This window comes from Trichechus manatus, unplaced genomic scaffold (assembly GCF_000243295.1).
Source record: "Trichechus manatus latirostris isolate Lorelei unplaced genomic scaffold, TriManLat1.0 scaffold00094, whole genome shotgun sequence".
Taxonomy (NCBI): Eukaryota; Metazoa; Chordata; class Mammalia; order Sirenia; family Trichechidae; genus Trichechus; species Trichechus manatus.
This window is the reverse complement of record NW_004444030.1, coordinates 10,531,727-10,555,945: the sequence shown is the minus strand read 5'-3', so window position 1 is coordinate 10,555,945 and position 24,219 is coordinate 10,531,727. Positions and strand designations below refer to the sequence as shown.

At 49.7% G+C, this 24,219-nt stretch overlaps 1 protein-coding gene across 1 annotated transcript in view; it reads right to left on the bottom strand.

The window, feature by feature from the left end:
* Positions 1-582: 582 nt before the first annotated feature.
* ZBTB16 (zinc finger and BTB domain containing 16) overlaps positions 583-24,219 on the bottom strand; it is a 209,109-nt gene continuing 185,472 nt past the window's right edge. The window contains exons 5-7 of the mRNA XM_004382519.2: positions 8,681-8,851; positions 3,134-3,301; positions 583-917 (exon numbers count right to left, since the gene is read on the bottom strand). Coding sequence (XP_004382576.1) covers positions 688-917; positions 3,134-3,301; positions 8,681-8,851 — 569 coding nt within the window. The 3' untranslated portion in view covers positions 583-687. The remainder of the gene's footprint in view (positions 918-3,133; positions 3,302-8,680; positions 8,852-24,219) is intronic.

Genomic DNA, 24,219 nt, shown 5'->3' with positions numbered 1-24,219 from the left:
AGCCCCCTGGGGACTTGGAGGACAGGAGACAAGGGGAGGCAGGAAGCCAGGAGCTAGGGGAGGGGGCAAGAGGCAAGATGACCACGAGGGACACTGGGATCTGGCAGAGGGGAGGAAAGCAGCAGATGAATGCGTGGTGGGGAGGGAAGGAGAGACCCTCCCCTCATCAATCTGCCTCCAGCAAACTAGAGCTGCCATTTTGCGCATCAACCAGTGACCCAGCCCAACCCCACCGTCTACAGGCCCCTCCTTTCTCCTCCTCCTCCCTCAGTCTTCACCTTCTGAGGAGTCAGTGGGACGGGGGCAGGCAGAGACTGGCTCTGACTGCAGGGCCTCTCACCCCCTTTTCAGCCTCCATTCCTGGACTTGAAGGGAGGACCTGGGTAGAGGGAGGAGAAAAACAACCCCCACCCCATCCAAGAAACCCAGGCAACTCTCCAGCCAGGAAAGGAGGGAGTGGAGGCTCCAGGAGGCAGGGAGCAGTGGCCCAGACACCCGGGTCATCGGGGCCTCAGGGAGAAGCCAAGGCCAAACAGCTATCAGGTTTCCTTTCTCTTCTCTCTCTCTTTTTTTTTTTTTTTTTTCCTCTTTTCTTTTTTTTCCTGCACAGTCCTTCCTCAACTTCATCTCGCTCTAATTCTTCTTTTCTTGCTTCTCGCTCCCCCTCCACCGCCGCAGGGCCTCTTTTCACACGTAGCACAGGTAGAGGTAAGTCTTCTCTATCCTCCAGTCGGGCGGGATCTCCTCGGGCTTGTGGCCCTTCATGTGCTTCTGCATGGAGGAGAGGCTAGGGCAGTACTCCGTGCAGATGGTGCACTGGTAGGGCGAGGCGCCATTGTGCGTTCTCAGGTGCTTGATCATGGCCGAGTAGTCCCGGGAGCGCTGGTGGCACAGCTTACATTCAAAGGGCTTCTCACCTGTGGGGGGTGGGAGGGCAACACAGGGCAAGAGAAGGAGGGAGGGGGCTGTGAGGGTCTCTGTCGGGGATGCTCTGTGCCCACATCCCACCCTTGGACTTGTTGGAGGATTCTGGTCCCTCTAGTTCAGCACTATCCAAGAAGACTTTCTGTGATGACGGATGCATCGTCCAATATGGTAGCCACTAGTCACATATGGCCATTGAGGGCTTGAAATGTGGCCAGCACAAATGAGGAACTAAATTTTTTGTTTTATTTTGTTGGAGCTAATTTAAATAGCCACATGTATCTAGTGGCTACGATATTGTTCAGCACAGCTCCAGTCCTTTGCCTTACTATTAACTCTCTCAAAACCAGTATACCCGTACTGGTTGCCATGGAGTCGACTCAGGGCGACCCCATGTGTGTCAGAGCAGAACTATGCTCCGTAAGGTTTCCAATGGCTGATTTTTCAGAAGTAGATCACCAGGCTTTTCTTCTGAGGTGCCTCTGGGTGGATTTGAGCCTCCAACCTTTCAGTTAGCAGCCAAGCACATTAACAGTTTGCATCACCCAGAGACTCCAGTCTCCCCAAGGCACAGTCTATTCCCTTTTTAAGAAAGGAGATGGATGTCTAGAAAGGGACAGTGAGGCCCCTTGGGGATGGCTCCTCAGACCACAGTGACTTTCAAGGGAGCAAGGGGTTGGAGTCCTTTCAGAGCTGATGGTGAGGGGTAAGAGAGGGTTGAAAGTGAGGGAGCCCAGTCCTTCCAAACATGGCTGCATCTGGGGATCTCTATCACTGTAAGGCTCTCAGAACCTGCCCTGGACCCTTTCTTCCCCTCTGGGACTACACTGAGGTGGAGTTGGGGTGGCAGAGAACTTGGGAGTGCACAGCCACACCCTAGCCTACCACCCCGACCTCCCCTCTGTTAGAGTCCCCTGGAGCTGAGCAGAGGATGTGAGGGAACCTTGTTTCAATACAGTAATTAACTGGCCAGCCATCTCGCTATCAATACTTCTCCGTGCAGAGGCCCCAGCAAATAATGAAGTAATGAACAGCCAAAGTGATCTAACTATCGACCAGCTATTTACAATAGTCACTGCCAATGCATTTAATGATCCTCCTGCCAGGTCATATCCCCGACAAGGGGCTAAGGAAACCCCAGGGCTCTGGGAAATCCTCAGGGTCACTCAGCAATGATCACCCCATCCTCTCCTGTGGCTCCAAGCTGGAGGCGAGAAAAGAGAGCTATGACAATATGTACCCTGCTTAACTCTCCCTCTCTCCCCGCTCCCCTCCCATGGAAACACAGCCTCCCCAAAGCCGGTAGGACTTGCCTGAGGTCCTCTGTGTGCCTTCCTCTGGACTGGATGGCTGTCTTCCCTGATCAGAGGAGGGTTCCTAGTTTGCCAGGTTCTTATCCTCTTAGGAAGTCCTTCTGAATATCTACCTTCCCCCAACCAACAGTGTACTGAGGATAAATGTCTAACAAAGGCTCCCCCAAAAGCCCTGATTTGTAGCATTTGCCAATTGCCCTGTTGTAAATACTCCCACTGTGACTGATTTTAAGCGATGAAGGTGATGTCACTGAACTCAGACTTGGGAAGAGACAGCAAAATAGGCTTTCATAGGCCGGTGCGAGCAGCTCCAGCACTCCACCACCCCCACCTCTCTCCTGGAACTCTGGACCTCTTCCACTAAGGGAAAACACTTGTCCACGCTTCTTTTATGCAAAAAGGGATGTGAAATGGTTAAAACATACACAGAGGGATTATTACATACATCTGTTTTTCTAATCTCTGAACTGAACTCAGTCTGACCTTGTAATTTCCCAACCTTCAGCATAACTTAACCCACACCCTAATTCTTACTCTAATCCTCAAGTAACATGAAGCCTTGACTTTCAGCTAATCAGGCCAACTTAACACTAGTTCGGGACTCACGAATAGACATCATCTTGCACATCACCTCCCACCTACTGGTGTGGCTGCCTGGAGGCTGGGCTGGGCTCATGGGAAAGCGTTCTGTGTCTGACTGGCAATGTCCACCTTGGCCTTGAGAGGTGGGATAGTGGCACTCATTCCACCACACTAACCCTTAATAGAACCCGTTTTACTCTTTGGCTCAGCCTCAGACCATCCTCACTTGGGCTTCTCTAAGGAATCATCTCCCCCCCACCCCCACCCCACCAGGTCCCAGGGCCAGCTCAGGTTCCCTCACCGGCCCCCAGTACCTGTGTGCACCCTATAGTGCGTCTCCAGCTGGTGCTTCAGGCTGAACTTCTTGCCACAGCCATTGCACTCATAGGGTTTCTCCCCCGTGTGGATGCGTTTGTGGCTCTTGAGTGTGCTCTCGTCCCGGAAGCAGCTGCCACAGTACTCACACTCATACGGGTGGTCGCCTGTGGGGACAAAGGGCTGGATCAGTCCCTTGCTCTCCCTGCTCCGCTTTAGGGGACACATTCAGTGAACCGTCTACACTCACCATCTCCAAAGACGACTTAAGGATCTACAGCCTCTGCTGGCCGCCACAGCATCAACAGGAAGTACATGTATTCAAATATGTCCATACTTACTGTGGCCCAGTAGCTACCCATGGGCCAAGAGCCAGTCATAGGAAAAGAGAGCCCATTTGGTTCAGAGATGAACAGCAGTCCCCAAAAATCAGACCCCCACGATGGCAGAGCAGACAAGGGGCATTTGAGACCTTGCTCCCAACTTCTCACATTGCCTCCTATTCCCTTCCTCCAGGCCAAGGGCAAAAGCCACTCCAGCCCCACTTCCGTACTCCCCACAAAGACCATCCAATTTGGGGAACTTCTCATTTCCCCAAACACTTTCTGCTTTTTCCCACCTCCACAGTTTTGTGCAGTTGTTCCCTCTGCCCAATTTCTTCTCTCCCTGGCGAACTCCTATTCATCCTTCAAGGACCTGCTCAAACATCTCCCCTGTTTCGAAACTTTCCTTTAGGCCCCTAGGCAAAATGAGTCAGTCTCTCTTCTCTGTCCCTACAGCACTTTGTTCTTTTATTATTACTGCTACCCTTTTCATGGCAGTTTCTAATTAAAATGGCCCACACTTGTTGAGTGCTTACTACTGTGCTGAGAACTCCACATGGATCGTATTAGGCAATCACCGCAACAACCTTACCAGAAAGATATGAGTGATCGGCATTTTCATTTTACAGATGAGAAAAAATGAGATGGTTAATCATCTCGAGGGTCACACAGCTAAGAAGTAGAGGAGGCAAGATTCAAACTCCAGTCTGTCTCCAGCGTCTAGACACTGGATACTGATCATATTGCTAATTGTCATGCTACACGGTATCTACTGTGGATACTGATCACATTTGCTCGCTGGCATGCCGCACTGTATCTACTGATGCCCACTAGGGCTTTAGAAAGAAGCACCTCAAGGGTAAGAACTGCACCTATTCATTGTTTTAGGCTTGGTGCCTAGCACAGGGATGACACAGAGCAGGCACTCAGGAAATGCTGGGTACACGAAGTTTGAGACGACGCGCATCTCTTCAGCTGGAGTCTATGCTCATATACTCATCAGCCACGTTTTTGCACACTCCACTCTTAAATGCCCTGCAGCACTGGGAGGCTGAGGTGTGAGGATTAGCCATCCTGTGTTTTGTACCAGAAGTGAGGGCTCTGGAGACTGAAAGGTGGGGACTTCAGCTACTTATTTATTACAGGAGTGAAGGCACAGACAATAAAGATAGATTGATCACCCCAGACTTTGTTCATGAATATTTAAATATCGCTGATTCGTCTTGTCACTGTAATTACAATTTCTCTGGGCTGCATCTCCAACAACCACAGCTTATGGTAAAGAATGGCCCACTGTATTTCACTTGTCCCTCTGCAGATGTGCGGGGCTGCCAACCGTGTAATGTCCTCTGCATTTCATACATTTTCTTCAGCTGCTGAAGGTTTAAGTCATCCACAATGACCTACGTTTTTTCATTATCCCCATGTCAAACTGCGCTCGTGCCTGGGCATAAATTGTCCTTCTCGTTATAGACTCACATGCCTGCGCCTTCACTTCCTCTCTAAAATGATATTTTACTCCCTTCTCTCGCTCCTCTCCGCAGGCCGCTAACCAAACCTCCTCCCTGCCCAAACGCAGGCCCCTGGACCCACATAAATTCTCATCTCACCTGATGGCTCTAAGGGTTTTTAAGGCTCTGTGGGGAGTGGATGCTGGGGTCTGCTCACAGGCTGGCTCGCTCGTGGGTGGAAGATTTGCAAGAAGCACTGAGGACGTAAAGGGGTGGGGGTGTGAGCACTTCCATCAGGGAGTTGGATGGGAGACGCTCAACAGCAGAAGCTCTCCATGGATACCAGTTTGCCCCAATCTAGGGGGCACTGCCCTGATTCAGAGATCATGAATTCCCCAATGAGTTCTTCACATGCAGACTGCTGTTGTTAGATGCCGTAGAGTCGATTCCGACTCATAGCAACTCCACAGGACAGAGTAGAACTACCCCATACCTAGGGTTTTCTAGGCTGTAATCTTTATGCGGGCATCGCCAGGTCTTTCTCCCATGGGGCTGCTGGGTGGGTTCGAACCACCAACCTTTCCAGTTAACAGCCAAGCGCTTTACCAACCATTGCACCACCAGGGCTCCTATTGCAGATTGGGGTGAACCAAGTCCTAGGGCTCTCAGCTGGGAAATTAGGACCTGCCTGTGCTCTTGTCACCGCGGCTCCGCAGGCTGCTGGCCCCCAGCCGCTGCCCCATCAAACCCAAGGGGAATAGAGGCCGGCACAGACTCTGGTTCTAATTAGCTGTGCATCTAACAGAGTGACGGTCAGCCTGTGCGCACCCACATGCCCCTCTGTGGGTGTCTGCACGCGCGGCTCCCGCCTGACATCCAACCCCGCCTTCCCGAATCGGCAACAATTATGACTTTAATCAAGGATTCAGTATCGTCATTAAGATATAAATAAATAAATAACGCCAGGGCCACGTGAGACTTCAGCTGGAGCCAGTAATTAAAATGTACATCGGCAGCCACCCGGCCGGCAGTGTGCCTTTCACCTGCAGAGGGGGGCCCCGAGAGTTTGAAACACAAAGGGTTAAGAGAGAGGGATTTGTTTGATCAGATTTTTATGAATTTAATTATGAAGTGGATCACATGTTAAATGGCTTTCAATAGGAAATCTCCAGAGTCAGCCTAGGGAAACAAATAAAAAGAATTGAGAAGGAAAAAGAAGAAAGAGAAAATACCAACACACGCACACACAGAGACACACATGGGAGGGGGCGTGAAGCATGGAGAGCACCTGGCCTGGAATCTTCACCCTGAGAGTTAATCGCGTCAGCGTCCCCATAATGTTCACAAAACTGGCTGCGGAACTAAAAATCCAATTTGTGGTATGTTGATTAACTCTGTAGCCTCCTTAATGAGCTTGACATTAAGTGCAGGACCACCGAGACTAATTAGAGCCCCCTCCGGCCTGCACAGTGCACCTGGGACCCCTGGTGGTCTGTGCTTACCTGGTGGCTTCCCTTGCACTGGCCAAGCCCAGTGTGGTCCTCCCCGCCCCAGCCCCAGCCCCATCCTGATGGCTCTTCCGGCCCGTCCCTCCCACCCCCTCCCTTCAGCACAGCTGAGAGTTTATTATATGATGAGCCATGTGAATCAGGGATCCATCAACGCCAAGAGCTCGGCTGGACTAACCTACCAAACACAGCTGCTGATGCTAAACACCCAGCCCCAGCAGCAAATGGGCCAAGAACAACGGAATATTAATGAGGCATTGTGCCGGGGTGGTGGTGGTGGTGTTCGGCCTGTGGACGGCTTGTGTGCACAGGGCCTCGCTGGTGTGAAGATCGATAGGTGTTTGCGTGTGTGCCTGGGCAGGGCACATGCTCCGCGTTTCCTAGGTTAAGCAAAGGCTTCTCCCAAACTCTGTCTAGAAACAGCCTGTCCCCACAGATGGGAGCCACAACTGGCACAAGGGCATGTGACAATCGGATGTGTGAGCTCTTAGAGGCAGCCTGGGCCTGGGGATATCCCAGGTGGACTTAGCAGGGCTGGATCATTCAAGCCACATAAAGCCAGCTGATCTGATCCAGCGGTCTATTCAGAAGTGGCTGCAAGGTGGCTGGGCATCTTTGATAGCTGACCTTAGGGGACCCAGTGGGGGAGGTGTTGGCAGGAAGGTGCATATACCTGCAGGGGACACTTGTGCAGTCACTGTAGAGAAAGTCCTAGTCAGCATCCTTCCTCCTTAGCCCTTCCTGATGGGCCCTACCCTCTAGGGCCTCCAGCTATCCTACCCCAGCAATTCTAAGTAATTCTAAGCCAATCTGGTGATGCTGACACAATATGCCCACTCACACAGAATGGCACCCCGGAGTGAGAACCCAGACAAGCTCCTTGGTGAGGAGACCTACTGCTGCCAGGACAGGCCAGCTCAGTCCACCAAAAAAAAAAAAAAAAAAGTTGCCTTCGAGTTGATGCCTACTCATGGCGATCCCGTGTATGTCAGAGTAGAAATGTGCTTCATAGGATATTCAATGGCTGATTTTTCATAAGGAGATTGCCAGGACTTTCTTCTAAGGTGTTTGTGAGTAGATTCGAACCTCTAACCTTTGGGTTATCAGCCGAGTGCATTCACTGTTTGCACCACCCAGGGACTCCTGTGACAAAACCCCTCTTATTCAGCAGTCTGCCACCCATGATAGGCTATCCTTACATACTCAGTCCTGGAGCTGTGACAAGACTCAAGAATGAGCAGAAGATACTACTACCATTCTTCTCTTGAGGCACAGAGTTTTTATACCCTCTCCAACAGACACAGCATACATTGTTACATATGCAGACAGATGGTCTACCTGTCTTCCTGGCCCCACCCCACAGAGGACAGAAAACACCTAAGCAGAGACACACACAGACTCAGAAATGGCTTTCTTTACCCAGTCACAGTCAACAAAGACCCAGTTTTGTCCCAGAAATAAGAAGGTATTTAAGTCATCCATTCTTCTTCTCTGGGAAGACTGGGGCTGCTGCAAGGAAACAAATGCCTCTTGGCTCTTAGGGACCAAGTTTTGCACCCACAAAACCCCAGAGGGTGGTGATGGCTCTCCCCACCCCGCTTCACAACTCCCTCCATCATCTGGAACTGGCTGGGCATGGATATGGGAGATTTTCTGGCTCATCGTTGAAATACCTTCATTGTCTGCTCCAAACAAGGTTAAGGCCCAGGTAATAGACAATTGGCTTCTGTCTTTGTGGAAGTAGGAACAGTTCTTCAACATTCCCTCAAGTGCCAAGGAAAAAGTGTTTGTAGAGGTTGACTTCAGGACTGCATGTAAGTGGAGCAGGTTCGATGAGAGTGGTGGGGGCCAGGATAGAGTCAGAGACCAAGCAGGGCAGTTTTTCTCTGAATGTCTTTTGGGTCCATCTGCATCAGAATCTCCTAGGAATACTCATTAATAATGTTGAGCCTTGGACCCTACCCTGGATCCACTGAATCCAATTGTCTGCATTTTTTGCATGAAAATGCAAGAGTCTGCATGTTTAATGAGCATCCTCTGTTGAGCACAGAGAGATTGAGAACCAGTGGTTCACGGGGATGGGCTTGAGAGAGGAACTGTCCACACTTACTCGGAACTACAGGAAGCCCCTACGTGTCCAATCCTTGGGCAGAGAAGGCTGAGGGCTGACTCAGCTCAGCACCTCCACTTTACGTCTTTGGAAGTAAATCCCGACATGGGTTCCCAGAGACCCCAATCCACCCCCACCTCTGGGAGTGGCCTACCTGTGTGCGAGCGCAGGTGGCGTTTGAGGGCCGTGTGGCTGGGGAAAGTGCGGTTGCACTCACTGCAGATGTAGCTGCGCACGCCTGCGTGGACCTCCATGTGCTGCTGGAGCGCACTCTGCGCCTGGAAACGCTTCCCGCACAGCAGACAGAAGACAGCCATGTCTGTGCCTGCGAGACAAGGCAAAGGAGAGCCTCAGGAGGTGGAAACACAGGCCAGTTCTTACCCATCAGGCCAGAGTCAGCATCAGGATCGGTGCTCCCAAGGCCCCAGGCTCAGGGCAAGCCCAGAGGTGGTCCAGGCCATGCAGTGTTATTGACTGAGCACCTAGAATGTGCCAGGCACACAGGCTACAGTGGTGGACATAAGCGACATCCTTCCTTCCCTACCTCATGCAGCCTAACATCTAGGGGGAGAGAAAGAAACATTAATTAAATGCATACTACAAACCAAACCTGTTACTGTCAAGTCGATTCCGACTCCTGGCGACCCTGCAGGACAGAGTAGAATTGCCTCATAGGGTCTCCAAGGAGCAGCTGCTGGATCTGAACTGCTGAGCTTTTGGTTAGCAGCCCAGTGCTTACCCACTACACCACCAAGGCTCCCAACTATAGCAAATATAAATTTGCAATTGTGACAAATGCTATATTAGAGAACGCAGGGTACTAAGCAGGCAAGTATCAGAGGGACTGTGTACAGAGTCTGGGGCAAGAGAGTAAGGAGTCAAGGTAGGCCTCTGTGAGAAGTAACAATAATGAAGATAATATGTGCCAGTCATGGCTCTAATTTAACTAACTTAAAAGTCACACCTCCAAGGTAGGCTGTCTTATCCGCACTTTTCAGATGACGAAAGCAAGGCACAGAGAGGCTGAATAGCTTGCCAAAGGCTCCATAGTTTATAAGTGGCAGAGCTGGGATTCAAACCCAGGCAGCCTGCTTTTGAATCGTTTCCTGTTCTCTTGTTTTGTTAGCCCTCGACTCAATGGTGACCCCATGCACAATGGGACAAAACGCTGCCCAGTCCTGTGCTATCCCCAGGATCAGACCATCGTGATCCAGAGGGTTTGCACTGGCTTTTTTTTTTTTCTGACTGCCTCTCCCCCACCTAACATGTCGTGAACATCCTTCTATATATACATCTCCATCAAGATTTTGTTTATTTTTTTGTGGGTCTATAATTTTATTGAATGTCTTCCAAGATTGAGAAACATAGTGACTGAGGTCTTTTTACACTGATAATTCTTTTTTTTTAAATTGTACTTTAGATGAAGGTTTACAGAGCAAATTAGTTTCTCTTTAATCAATTAATACGTGCACTGCTGATTTTTAGAAGCAGATTACCAGGCCTTTCTTCCTAGTTCATCTCAGTCTAGAAGCTCTACTGAAACCTGTTCAGCACCACAGCAACATGCAAGCCTCCAGAGACAGACAGGTGGTAGCCGCATATGAGGTCCACTGGCCGGGAATAGAACCCTGGTCTCCAGCATGGAAGTTGAGAATCCTGCCGCTGAACCACCACTGTCCGTTCTCTTTATTCATTAAAGCACAAATCTTAAGGATTCATTCATTCAACAAATATTATTTTAGTACCTTCTATAAGCAGGACTATAACCATAGGGATATAATCATGGGGAAGCATACAAAGTCCCTGCTCTCGTCATAGACATTACGCAGAACACTGGGAGAAGGAAGGCAATGCATTCCAGAAGGCAGAATAGTCCAAGGATCAGTCTGAAAAGAGCAGTGTGGCTGGAGAAGCAGAGAGAGGATAGGAGAGAAGGTTGAAGAAGTAGGCAAGGGCCAGGCTTAAAAGCCATGTTAAGAGCTTTATGTTTCATCCTAAGACTAACAGACAATTGTCAAAGGATTTTAAGCTAGTGAGTGACACGATGAGATTTTCATTTAATTCTGTCTGGTCATTCCCTGTCCTGATCAGAGGCACAGGTACCCCACAGTACCCTACAAAGACAGGCTGCCATTTTCTATTGGTCACCAAGGTCTTTCCCAATGCTGACCTAGAGCTGTGGCCTTCCTAGCTACAGCACCACACGAGGAAGTGTCTAAACCCCTTGTCTGAGCCCTAACTTGTTGCTCACTGCCCACCATTTTGGATTACGTTTCCCTAAGCATGTCCCTGCAAGCCCATCTGCACACTTCTCCTTGCTGGCATCTGGGCGACATCCCCTGTGCTCAGCCCTGACCCACCATTCCCTGTGTCCAGGACACAAGAAAGAAAACTGGTAAGGCAAAGAACCTGCCAACCTAGCCCATCAGCGGCGGATGACCCAGTGAGCAAGGTAAGCATGGGCTTACTTGTGCTTACTCAGCATGGGCTTACTTGTGCTTACTCACCATTGGTCACTAGAGATTAGTAAGTAAGCACAAGTAAGCCCATGCTTTACCTTGCTTACTGAGTCATCCACCTGTCAGGAATTGTAAATGTGAAAAGAGGCTTTGATTCTGTAGGAAGATGCTGTGGGATCAGAAGAGAGACAGATGTCAGCTATATCTCGAAGCAGAATCTTTGATGTGGTGAAAAAATGTGAAGTTGTTCACTACAGATGATCTGGTAAGCAAGGTAAGCACAGTGCTTACCTTGTCTATTGGCTAATCTGCCCCTGCAGCCCAAAGAGAAGGAAGGGACAGACCACTGGCTGCTGAAAATTGAAGAATCAGGGATCTTCTGGTGAATGGTGAGAGTGAAGAGAAGGAAGAGCAAGAAGAACCTGTCTTCCCAGTCCATCAGTGGAACATGCAAATGGAAGGTCTGGTTCTCTCAGCCTCAGTGCCATTCACAGAGGGGCTTGGGGCAGACTAGTCGGAAAGTAAGGACTGCCTCTCACTACCCCCTACTCCACTACCCCTCATGTCCACCCATGATCCTCTCCCTGTGTGGACACTCTAAAGTATGGGCACTAGCAGCCATGCTCCGTCCCATCCGCAGTCACTGTCTGCATCTGGGTCCAGGGAAGGCTGAACAGAGCAGGAGGCACACAAGCAAGCACTCGAATTTGCTCCCAGCCCTCAAACTGCAGAAGGGAAGGGGAACTAATATAGGCATTGTACAATGTGCTTTATCTATGCTGTCATCTCATTTAAAACTTCAGCCCTACAAGGCAGGTATCTTATCCACATTTTCACAAATGGGAAAACAGAGAGATTAAGTAACTTGCCTAAGGTCACACAGCTAGAAAGAGGCAGAGCTGGGATTTGAAAAGGCCTAGGTCTGTCTGATTTCAGAAACCATGGGGCTGTGCCCATTTCCACCTCTGGGACTGGCCACCTGCCTCTTTGGGCTTCCCCTAGAAGAGGCACAGTAACAAAAACAACAGGGTTGTTTGGGCTAGAAGATAGCCTCTGAGGACAGAGCCAGCTCCCGCTGCTTCTGGTGCACCAATGCATCCAGGGCCTGCTCCAGCAATGGCTAGAGAACCCAAGGCAGAAACCAAGTCACAAGGTGTAGCTCTGTGAAGTCTTCCAACCTTGCTGGGAGCCAGCAGGATCTCTGGGAGGTATTGGGGTGCTCAGCTCCGTTGACAGAGGGGGACACCTGGCAGGGGTGGTCTACCCAGGCAGGAGTTGAGCCCAGGGCTGAGAGCAAGTCCCTCAATGTTCAGTACAGCCTCACCAGCATGGACAGAAACAGAGTCCACCCATCCCACTGTGACATTCAGTCTCTGCTGCTTCAGTCTGGGGGCCCCCAGCACCAGACCCCTCTCTCTGCTGAGCCCAGCCCTGAACCTCACCCCACAGAGAGCCTGCCTAAAGTCAGTAAGATGGAGCAGGCTTCCTGGACCAGCCATGTCCTCTAAGATCCAAGGTTTCCTCTTATGCCTGAAATCCAGAGCGGGGAAGGAGCCTAATTCAAAGGGAACATGAATGGCATCCCTATAGGACACCTCGAGTGTAAAAATCCAGGCCCGGAGAGCTCTGAGGCCTGGACCACCCAGCAGGGCAGACAGAATCCTGCAGCACTCTGCCCCCTTGGTCCTCCAAGGCCCCTCGAAGCTACCCTACTATGCCCTGCCTACCTAGTCCATCAGTGGAGGTGGACCTGAATCCAGCAGGTCCTTCTCTCCTATCCTCTCTCTGCTTCTCCAGCCACACTGCTCTTTTCAGACTGATCCTTGGACTATTCTGCCTTCTGGAATGCATTCCCTTCCTTCTCCCAGTGTTCTGCGTAATGTCTATGACGAGAGCAGGGACTTTGTATGCTTCCCCATGATTATTCACTTCATGTCCTCTCAGCCTACTCACTGAAACACCATCAAGTGTAAGCAATGCGCAGAATGGCATGGGGGATGCTGAGCTAAACCAAAGAAATACGGTCCCAGTCTAGGGGGTGGTGGTGTGTGGCACAGGAGCTGCAACACAAGCAGAGGACAGGTCAGGGAGACTTAGAGAGGGCTCAAAATCAGGAAGATTTTGAGCTAGGCTTTGAGAAATGACGAGAATTTGGGAAGCTGAGGACTGGGAGGTGGGGCACTATCTAATCTGTATGTGAGGGCAATGACTCTGGTTGCAGTCTGGGTGTGGACTGCAGGGGCAAGTGGTCGGTAACAGGAAGAGAGCTGATGGTTTTACCACTGGAGGGGATGGGGACCAGACTAGGGCAGAGGCTACCAAGACAGGAGGATGGATGAGAAATGACATCCTGGGAAGATGGCCTGATGGGACCTAGGGCCTGGCTGGAGTAGGGCAGGGAGGTGACGCAGAAGTCCCAGGTACCTTTGTACCCTGCTGACAGGTTTAAAGTTATACAAATGGTTACTACCTAGACAGGAAATGCTACAATGCCCTACAATTGTCTCTCTTCCCTTCCAGGACATCCTTTTGTCCCAATCCCACAAGGCTAAGCGGCTCTCCCTGGCCACTTTCACACTGACTGAGCTCACAGGCCAAAAGAAGGGGGCTCTGAGGCCCCACACCCACTCTCCCCATTCTTTTTCTTGGAGAGTAACAGCTGTGATGACAAAAAAAAAAGTATTAAAAAAGGAGAAAAAAAAAAAGGGAAAGGGAGGGAGCATAGTGGATGAGACCCAAGAAAAGCTATTGGTGCATACACGTTAAAAATCTAGAGACTAGATCTGAGTTATTAAACAATTTGCTGTAGTTTCTGCCTAGCTGATTGTTCAGCATGTATGATGAGTCAGGGCAGATTCTATTACACTGGGAGATTAAGCAAATAAATGCTAGCTTTTTGAAAACACATTAAAATGTGGGACTATGGCAATAAAATTATCTAGGAAACTGTATTAGCAATTCATTAGCTGCAGTGAGATGGGGCAAGCGGGGCCCGGCAGCATCAGAAAACACTGCTCCTTTCAACATGTGAGCTCCTGAGATGCCTCCTGCTCCATCCTGTGCTATGGAGAAGCATCCTGCCTGATACCCCTAGTGAGAGGGGAGAAACTTTAAGAAATCATTTAAGGTCAGCATGAACAAGGGGGAAACACACACACACAGGGGTTTGGCTCTGCCGTTTATTTGCCCCGTGACCCTGAGCAAGTCATTTAACGTCCCTGGATCAGTGTTTGCTCACCATTGTCTGTATCCTTGCAGTTGTTGAGAGCACCAAATGAGTTATCCAGGTGTAAAAGCTGCTTTAAACTGGTAAGTGGTGGCGGAGCCAATGCCAGCCCAAACAATGCCTACATGTGAATCAGAAAATCACGTCTCTCCCTCTGAGCAGACAGATCCTCGCCAGGGTGCATAGCTTTGAAAAGTAGAGAGAGCAGGATTTCAGCCTCCACTTACCCTGTCAGTGGGGCTTCCTCCTGCAGTGAACACCCTGTACCACAGATCATGGCCGTCCTGCAGGATGTATAAACCTAAGTCACTTTATTGACTCTAGGCTGCTTCCAGGAAGCTGACCCCAGGGAAGGCATCGTGGATGAGTTACATCATTTAAGGCTTGGTGCCAAGGACATCTTCTTCCTCTGAGCATTCACCATTACTCTTCACGGATTTCTACGGCAGCACATAAAACTCTTATCGCGTTTATTTTTTACATCCAGCTCTGCCTACCAGACTGTAAGCCTTCCAGAGAAGAAATATTCTATTCATCTTTGTGTCCCCAACACTTAACACGGGGCCTACCATACAGTTGTTGTTAACTGTCATGGGCTCGGCCCCCAATTCATGGAGACCCCACACACAACAAAATGAAATGATGCCTGGTCCTGCACCATCCCTAAGATCGGTTGCAGATCGCACTGTTGTGATCCATAGGGATTTCACTGGCTAATTTTCAAGAAGTAGATGTCCAGGCCTTTCTTCCTAGCTATCTTAGTCTGGAAGCTCCACTGAAAACTGTTCAGTATCATAGGAACACGCAAGCCTCCACTGACAGACACGTGGCTGCGCATAAGGTGAGTTGGACAGGAATCGAACCCAGGTCTCTGGCATGGAAGGGGAGAATTCAACCACTGAATACCAGTGCCTCACCAAAAAACAAACTCATTGCCGTGGAGTTGATTCCGACTCATAGTGACCCTACATAACAGAGAAGAACTACGGCTGGTGGATTTGAACTTCCGACCTTTTGGTTAGCAGCCAAGCTCTTAACCACTGTGCCACCAGGGCTCCTGGCATAGAGTTGAACCAAAAATACTCACTGTTGTTGAGTCAGTTCTGACCCACAGCGACCCAACAGGACAGAGTACAACTGCCCCATAGGGTTTCCAAGGAGCAGCCTGTGTATTCAAACTGCTGACCTTTTGTTTAGCAGCCAAGCTCTTAACCACTATGCCACCAGGGCTCCCAGGGCATAGGTTGGCACTCAGTAATTGCATGTTGCATTAAAGTGGCTGTGGGACAATCACAAAGGGTGGTAGTAGAGGAAGTAGTCATGGTACAGAGACAGACAGCTAGGGCTGGGGAGGGCTCGGACCAAAGTCCACAAAGGGGGTCATTACTAAGAACTTCCAACAAGACCTCCTCTGGAAATTAGTAATGCCAAATGGCCCAGAGGCAGCTGATCTCACTGCAGCTTCGCATGGTCTGTCTGGTGGGCTGGATAGCACACCCCAGTTCTTGCTCCATATCTGAGCTATGGCTCAGAAGCAAAGACCCAGAGCACAGAAGGACTAGTTCTACCACACTGTGCAATGAAATAGTCAGAAGACCACAGTTCTGATCTAGTGGCGCAGTCCTTCCTGGCTCTGCAATCCTGGGCCAGGTACCTAGGAAATGGCATTCATAACTAGCCTGCTCTTCCCAATACTAACTTCACAGGGTCCTTGTGAGGCAGTTTACAAACATTTTTGTACATGTAAATCCTACAAATGGATTGTTTTCTATCAATGGATACATTTAAATGTAAATAAAGATGCACCATTGGCCTTGGCCCAAGGAAATAATTCATTAGGTCAAAGGAATTAGCACCTCCTCTGCTCTTCGGAAGAATGAATGGGGCTCAGTCTTCGGCTGGACTCTAACGGTACTGCCTGAAGGGAATCTGAACTAGGAAGAAGGCTGGGTGTGTTACCGATGAGCACAGAGTGAGGATCAAGGTAAGGTGGGCAAGATCCATGCAAATAGATGGGCCTCCACCGCATCAATCTTCTCTACAAAGACCTTGACCCACATGAGGCCCCCAGGGGAAGCACAGCCAGCATGGGCTGCAGGGCATGTACAAGTCAGACTGCTAATTTAAAACAAGTTTAATTTTAGCAAGAAAATGGGAGAAAGCCAAGGCCAGGGTGGAAAAGGAGGCAGGAATGGTAACATAGATGCAGGGTATTTATTTCACCCAGGTGATGACTGGATCTGAAATGATGAGACACAAAAACCCTCATGTTTACACCTGTGCCATTTCCATACCAATTAGCGCTTTAATAGAAAGTAAGGAACAGGATCAGAGGGGTACACAGCTGGAGAAGATGTTCAGGTGCTACACCTTCTTGGAGCAAGGCTCTTATTATCTCCCCCTATAAGCAGTTTCTTAATCAAAAGAGCAAAGGGATCTAAATATACTCCAGCTTTTTTTGGTAAGTGGGCCGTGACTGTCATATGTGCATGTCCCAGTGTATATGCGTGCTTGTGTGTGGGTGTGTGCGCACATGCAATTCGGATGGACTTCTTATACCCAACCCCACCTAGCCTCACCCGAATAACGAAGAGCTGCCTCCCCTGCTACCCTTAGGAGCTACAACTCCACAGAGGAAGGAAAAGTTATATTTAAGGCGAGTGAAGGAAATCTTGGTGTAAACTGGAACCGTCTCCCCACCCTCTACCCCTCGTCCCCAAATCTCTCTGACACGTCTTCCTACTTCCTCTGACTCCCAGGGTTACTCTTTTCTAAGACACCAGCTCTCACCATGGGCAGCCCCTGTGACCACAAACCAAAACCATCAGTTAAACAGCTATTTTTCCCTCCCTTTTTCCTCACGTAGTTGTTACAGATCCTAGGAGAGCTGCATCATCCACTGTGAGAGACAGAGAGAGAGAGAAGCAGCACAGGGCTGACTCACACCCAAGGCTGGAAGGCTCTGTCTGTATCTTAACAGGATGGAGATTAGAGGTGGGTGTGTGTGGGGTAGGGGACACGGAGGACACAAATGCCCAGACATGATATCTGCACATCCACTGTTGCCACCATTTAGGGCTCGGCTCCTTTGCAAAGGATCTACTGGAGGAAGAGCCAAGAGCTGTCTCCTTAGTTCTCCTCTGGTTTTCCCCTTGGGCATAAGTGGGAAGGTCATTTGGGATGAGGTCCTCACCCCAGCCTTCCTTAGGAGGCTAGCTATGCGAGCAGTGAGGGCCCCATCCGCCTAGCTGAAGGACGTGCCAGCCCTCTGACCGCTGGGAATGCCAGCTGCAGGCGAATGGGACCCAAGTCCCACCATTCCTTTACTGCCATGCCCTTTCTCCCAGGAGGAAGGCTTGCCTCAACACAAAATTAGCTGCAAGCCGTGCATGGGTGCTTGTCTGCTGCACACAGAGCCACCTACTGCCGGGGCACCTTTAATACCTGCCCGGCTACAACTTCCCAGGCCAAGCCAAGAGCTCAAAAGCTCAGCATCCAGCCTTCTTGTCAATTTCAGCTTTACCAATTCCAGTCTCCTTATTCAGCCCTTGAGACCCCTTTCTCCTTCCTTCCTTATAGACTTAGAATCTTGGAAGTCATCTATACGTCTACATAACCTCCCATTTCCACAAGGAATGGGGAGTGAAGTCTTCAATGAATAACACAAAAGGGGAGGAGTTGGAGCAGTTGATTCAAATTTGTTTTAAAGCTAAGCAATGGATGGGTGAGTGATTACATGTTTTCCCCAAAAGCCCCCAAAACTTTTGATCTCTTTGGGCATGCAGCCGCATCCTCAGGCGGCAGCAGCTAGCAGAGCCGGCTGCTGGAAAGCCGTGCATTTGTTTAGCAGTGAGCTGCAGACACAAGTGCATTTCATTACCCGGCACCTCCAGCTACAGTAAACAAATTTGTCAGCTCACTAGCTCATTAAGGTGCGCCCCGGACATGGGGGATTTATTGAGACCTTCACAATAAAAGTAACATGAATGATTTTACTAATTTTGTCAATCACTCCAGCAAACAGCCGAAGAGGGGTAGAAGCTGCGGGAGGGGGCAAGAAACGCGGTGGACATAGAGGAAAAGAGTTAAAGAGAAGGAGAAAATTCTGGCTTGGTTTATACGAGACGGAAACCCTGGTGGTGAAGTGGTTAAGAGCTACGGCTGCTAATCGAAAGGTTGGCAGTTCAAATCCACCAGGCGCTCCCTGGAAACCCCATGGGGCAGTTCTACTCTGTCCTACCGGGTGGCTATGAGCCACAGTCGACGTGACCGGTTTGGTTTTTTGGGGGAGTTTGCAAGAGAGAGTAAACTGGTAAAAATGAGACCTGATTCCAGGCTGTGCCCTGCCGCACAACCATGTCCACAGTCAATCTACCTGATATGCTGGGCCACACTTTCCAAGGTGCAGGAGCCCTTGGCAGAGAAGGCACCAAGGGCGAGTGCTAAACTACGTCCTGGTTCCCTGGCAGTATCCTACAGATGGGGATATGCTCCTCCATTCCTTCTGCCCCCACATAGGATACTGGATACTGAGCTAACGAATCGGAGGATTGAAAACCACATTCGGGGAAGCTGCAGCTCCTCCCCGTCAGAACAGACTGTAGCTGCCTCTCTCAGTACCTCTGGCTCGCACCAGCAGCCCCTTCCTCTCCACTTCCCAGTCCAGTTCCTGGACCCCTCCAGACATTCCAGAAGGAATAAAAACCTCCACAAGAGCCAGGGGAGGAAGAAGGAAAGGGAGCAAGTATGTCTGCATGTGTGTGTGCGTGTATGTGTATGTTGTGTGTGTGCATGTATGCATCATGCGTGTGCATGTTTTGTGTGTGCGTGTGTGTATACCAGCCAGTGTGTATGTGCAAGTGTGTGTGTGTGCGTGCGCGCGTGTGTGTGTAGGGATGGGGGGTTGGGGTGGAAAGTAAATCCAGAGAGGTATGCAGCCCTCTGGTCTGTAACTTTCAAAATGACAGCAGGACTGGGGCAAAGGTCACAGGGTCCGAGGCCTTAAGCACCTCTGCCAGCTGTGGCAGGGAAGCCCGGAGCCCGCAGGACGCCTGCCCGTATAAATCAGCAGTAAGCAGCACCCGCTGGGGGCGAGGACAATGGGCCCACATGGGAGTGGGAGGCAGGACAATGAAGCCCGGCCAGTGCGCAGGCCCGGAACAAATGTGCCCTGGCACCATGGGGGCCCCCATTTGTGAAACTAATTGGCCCACGATTGAGAAACTGGACCAATTTCAACAGCCCTCAGAGGAGAGGGGTGGCCTGCAGTAGCCTGACCCTAGCTCTGCAGGGCCGCCCAACCCAACCCGGGGGGATCAGAAATAGAAGCTTCTCTCAGGTGCTGCCGATTTTAGCAGAGAAGTGAGATAGGACCAGTCTGGAAGGAGGATGGATAGGGAGATGGGGCAGGTAGACACTACACAACCTTGAGGGACCTGTACTCAACCTCTTCCCCCAAGGCACAGAGGAACTATCTTCCTTAGCTTCTCTCTACTGCCTGTTCTGTAGGCTGTTGAGCTTCAGAAAGCAACCTCAAAGGAGATAGGTATCATCTTCCCTCTTGGTTCCGGAAGCCAGAGGGCTCCCTACTTCCCTCATCTGGGGGTGGGTGGGCAGCAAACAAACATAAAGCTACAATGGGTTCCTTCCCATGTGCATCCTATCCTGGCATGGATCAGCCCCGTGCCCTCTGCCTGTGGCCCCTGTGGTAGTGAGAAGCCTATCACTCTGCAAGGCTGCATGAGGACTGTGTGCAGCTAGGGCCCCTCAGACTCTGGACTCATTGGGTCCTGGGGGCTTCTGGAGAGAACTCCCAGAAATGTCTGGTGGGAAATCTAGATGGGGTATGAAAGGCCAGGATGATCATCCCAGCCTTTGTCCTCTTATCCTCACCTCTCCCCATGACCCTTCATTATAGGCTTCCAATTGAAGAGAAGTGGAAGACAGGAAAGCACTACAGTCTTCATTCAAGTCCTGGCTCAGTCACCAATTCGCTGTGCACTCTTGGGTAAGTTACTAGACCTTTCTTAGCCTCAGTTTCCTCATCTGTAAAATGAAGAGGAAAGTAAATGATCCTTAAAGCCCCTCCTCCCACTCTAATATTGAATGATTCTGGGCCTATTAAAGAGAGTGCTAAAGGACTGAAAGGTCCTTTCTCCACTGAGATATATTTCAGGTCCCTTCTCCTTCAATGTATGACTTGCCAGCCTCCTTTTTAGTTTAAGAGGATCTCTAGGCTTCACTGGGGACTGCTTTCTTAGGCTGACAGAGGGATAGTCACAGGGAGGGCAAAGAAAGGGTCCACCCACCATCGATTGAGTGTTGGTCTAGGAGTTATCATGCTGAACCCTTCTTAAACAACCCTATGAGATAAGAGTTTTCAGGCAAATGGGAAAACAAGACTTGAGAGAACTTGCTAGGTCTTCTTCTCTCAAGGGACCACCAGTTACCTGCTTAGGACCTCCCAGAAGTGACCACACCCTCAGAAAGGCAATTCCTGAAGTCGCTGAAGGCGCCTGCAACCTGTCTGTACGAGCTAAAGGCTTGGTTTGGCAGGGTGGGGATGGGGCAGTAGCAGCTTTCTCTCCCATGTCCCCAGCCCCTGGTGATAGACAAGACAAGAGAGGAACCTAGCACAGAGAATGAATCAGAGAACCAGACCCTCCGAATCTAGTGGTTTTGTTTCCTTAGCACAGAGCCTAACACGTGGTAGGCATTTACGTTCTGAGCAGTGTGTCCAGCACTTCCTGGGAAGGGATAGGGGTTCCACCTAAAGATAAGACCCAATCTCCTTATCTGTACAAGTAGGAGTTTAGAATAAATTATCTCCAGGTCTCCTTCTTCTCTCATATTCTGCAAGTGTATGAGACTTATCTACAGACAGTCCATCCCTCTGGTGACAGGCATCCCTGAAGTCATCCTGAGGTCCCAGAGGAAGAACTGGGGACCCAGAAGCAAGGTCTTTTGAGAAAAAAAAATTACCAACTCAACTGGGCTCTTGTTTAAAATGTCCTGTAAACCCCTGTGTATTCCAGAGGCAGTGAGGTGGAGGCAGGAGGAGGCCAGACAGAGGAGAGGAGCAGAGAGGAGAGACAGGCATAGGCAAGACAAAGATCCAGAGACACAGAATGGAGCAGGGAGGGGGACAGGGAGGGGAGGAGAGAAATTCAAACTAAGATGAAATACTGATGGCTTCAGAGCCATTTAAATATCTGACAAACACTGGGCAATGAAAAGAAAACTACCCCATATAAATAAACAAAACTAAAAAAGGTTGTATTCATTTTACTGACATTTTAATGGTTCTTCTCCTTCCCCCTCCCAAACATGATTACAAATTAAGCAGCATTTAAACACTTTTTACTGTCAACAATTAAAAGGCGCGGCGGTGGGACGGAGAGTGCGGCGGCCATTCATTCCCACGGTAACCAGGCTATCAGACGCCGCACGGCCTTCTCCTACTGTACAGCACACAATGGCCCCAAAAGGAAAAGCACGCACACCGTTAATTTTGCAGGACATTCGAAAGCAAACTAAAATATAAAAAGCTCCCGGCACAAAGATAGATACCAAGAGCGAGGGCAGGGTAGGTCAAGCTTGTGGAGTTAAAATCTTGCAATGGCAAAGTTTAGGCACAGCGTTACTACACCTTATTCAGGGCTGCCTCGACGTCGTTCTGCGTATTTTTTGTGTGTATGTGTGCGTGTGTGTGTGTAGTGAGTGGAACAGCAATGGTGTAGGTTGCTTTTCTACACAGAGAGGAATAATCAGTTCAGTGAGCCTGAGAGCTGACCTGCCCTGCCCCCATGCTCACCCCTCCAGAGTCTGCACCTCAGCCCCACTTGCTAGACCGGGAGAAACCAGGTGACCTTAATTTCACTCTGTTCAGGGGAAGGATTTTATTCCAGGGTGGGCCAACAGGACGAATATAATTTTTCAGAAGTCATCTCCTTCCTTCTTCCTTTCCCCCAACTATGACTACTAATTCATACCCACCCCAACCCCAGCCCCAGCCCTCCAATACTCACATCTTTCTGTAAGGCTAACACCCAGCCTGTGTTGGGTCCCAGTAAATTCTATTGCTAGGACTTTCTTTAAGCCAAGTCGATATGGATTCCAGGAACCCCTATCATTACTGGTACCTTTCAGTATAATGGAATAAGGAAAACTCACCCCCCACGTTAATGTTGCTGTTACTGGTTGTCACTGAGTTGAGTTCGACTCATGGTAACCCTGTGTCTGCAGAGTAGAACAGCTCCATAGGGTTTTCAAGGTTGTGACCTTTCAGAAGCAGATCGACAGGCCTGTCTTCTGAAGCGTCTCTGGGTGGGTTCAACCTTTCATTTAGTAGTTTTCACAACCCAGGGACCCCTCACCCACAGGATAAGGGGGAAGAGAAGCAAAGAATTAACGGAAAAGGAGTGGAAGGGGGAGCGTGGTTGGGGTGGGGATTACCAATTTTCTTTCCAGCTCCTCAGAGAGGAAGATAGAAAGCCACAGATGTGAGTAGGCTACCAGGTGGAGGCCAGGAGACTGGATTTAGAAGCAGCCAGGTACGTTTCTGTACCGTAAAGTTTAATATGCAGGAGGGATGACTGAGGAATAAAAGAGACACGTCCCCTTTAAAAGGAAATATAATTTACAGTGTGCAGCCAGGCGGCCTATAGTTTCAATCTCGTTTACTATAGAGAAAACTCTGCTAGCTGTTCTCTATCCCACAAATCCGATTTAATCAGACAAGCCAGCCAGCGTGGCTTGGAGTAAAAACGGATAATTAGTAAACAGAGAGCTACTCCAATGCTTCATTGGCATTCGAGTTGGGCTACTGTGTCGCATTTAAAATGCAGTCTGATGAAGTTTACAAAATCAAACCATTTGTTACTCCTATTGAAGAGGCTTCAGGCCACTTGCAATTAAATTGGAATTAGTGCTCAGAATGAGACACAGCAAATTCATACTAAAAAGGGATCTGACTTTGAGACATTTGACTTCACTTCAACAGTTTTCTGTGTGAGTGTGTGTGTGGGTGTTACTAAAATATTCCTCACTCACCCCGACTCTTCAGGGCTCCCTCCTACTCGGTGAGCCTGCCCCCCACAACCTGCTCCTCTCTGGGCTGGCTGCTGGGGCTAGGGTGGTGGGGGAGGGGAAGACAGCTGACAATGGGGAGCCAGGCCCGGCATTCACACTGGGAATATACTGTACTAAGGAAACGTGTCCACAAAGGACCATATGGCTCCCTTCTGCACTGAGCCTTTGGACAAGGGGATGGGAGGGGGGCTGGGGAAGCCGCCAGAAGGCACACTTCCAGGGGGCACTGGCCACGCCCCCCTCAGACAGCAGGCTGGCAGCCGCCGGGGAGACCAGGGGCACCTTTGCCCCTGGTTGGCTGCGTTCCTATGATGCCCCTGCCTTCCCCTCCTCAAGGGCCCACGCACAGGGAGAGTTGCAATCACAATGCCCTCCTCACGAGCACGCTCCCAACCCCATGCACCACCCTTCTAGGCAGAAAAGGTAGGACAACCTCTGTCTAGGTAGGGTTCTTAACCTGGAGTCCACAAAACCCCCAAACACTCAATTCAGTTGGTTGGTGAACTTGGAGGGGAACGAAATCACATCTTTGTTTCCACTAATCTTGAACGGAAATTTAGCAGTTCATTCAATTTTGAACAGAAGCAACACACCAGTTATATCAGCATTACCTGTGACTTTGTCACCAATAGATTATCACAGATATTTTCCTACCACATAAATATGTTTGCAGTTATCTGGAAACATCATTTAAAGCAAACTACTACTTCAAAAATACAGTGGTTATTAGACCTACTGCTTGATCTTGTTAGTTAACAGGATAACGAAGAACCACACATATACTGTATTACAAATTGTTTTTCTTTTGTATGTTTTGATACCCGTATTTCAAGTTTCTACCATAATCCTATGTATTTTGTTTTATGCATTTATAAATTTATTATTATTTGGAGAAAAAGTTTATAGGTTTTAACAGAC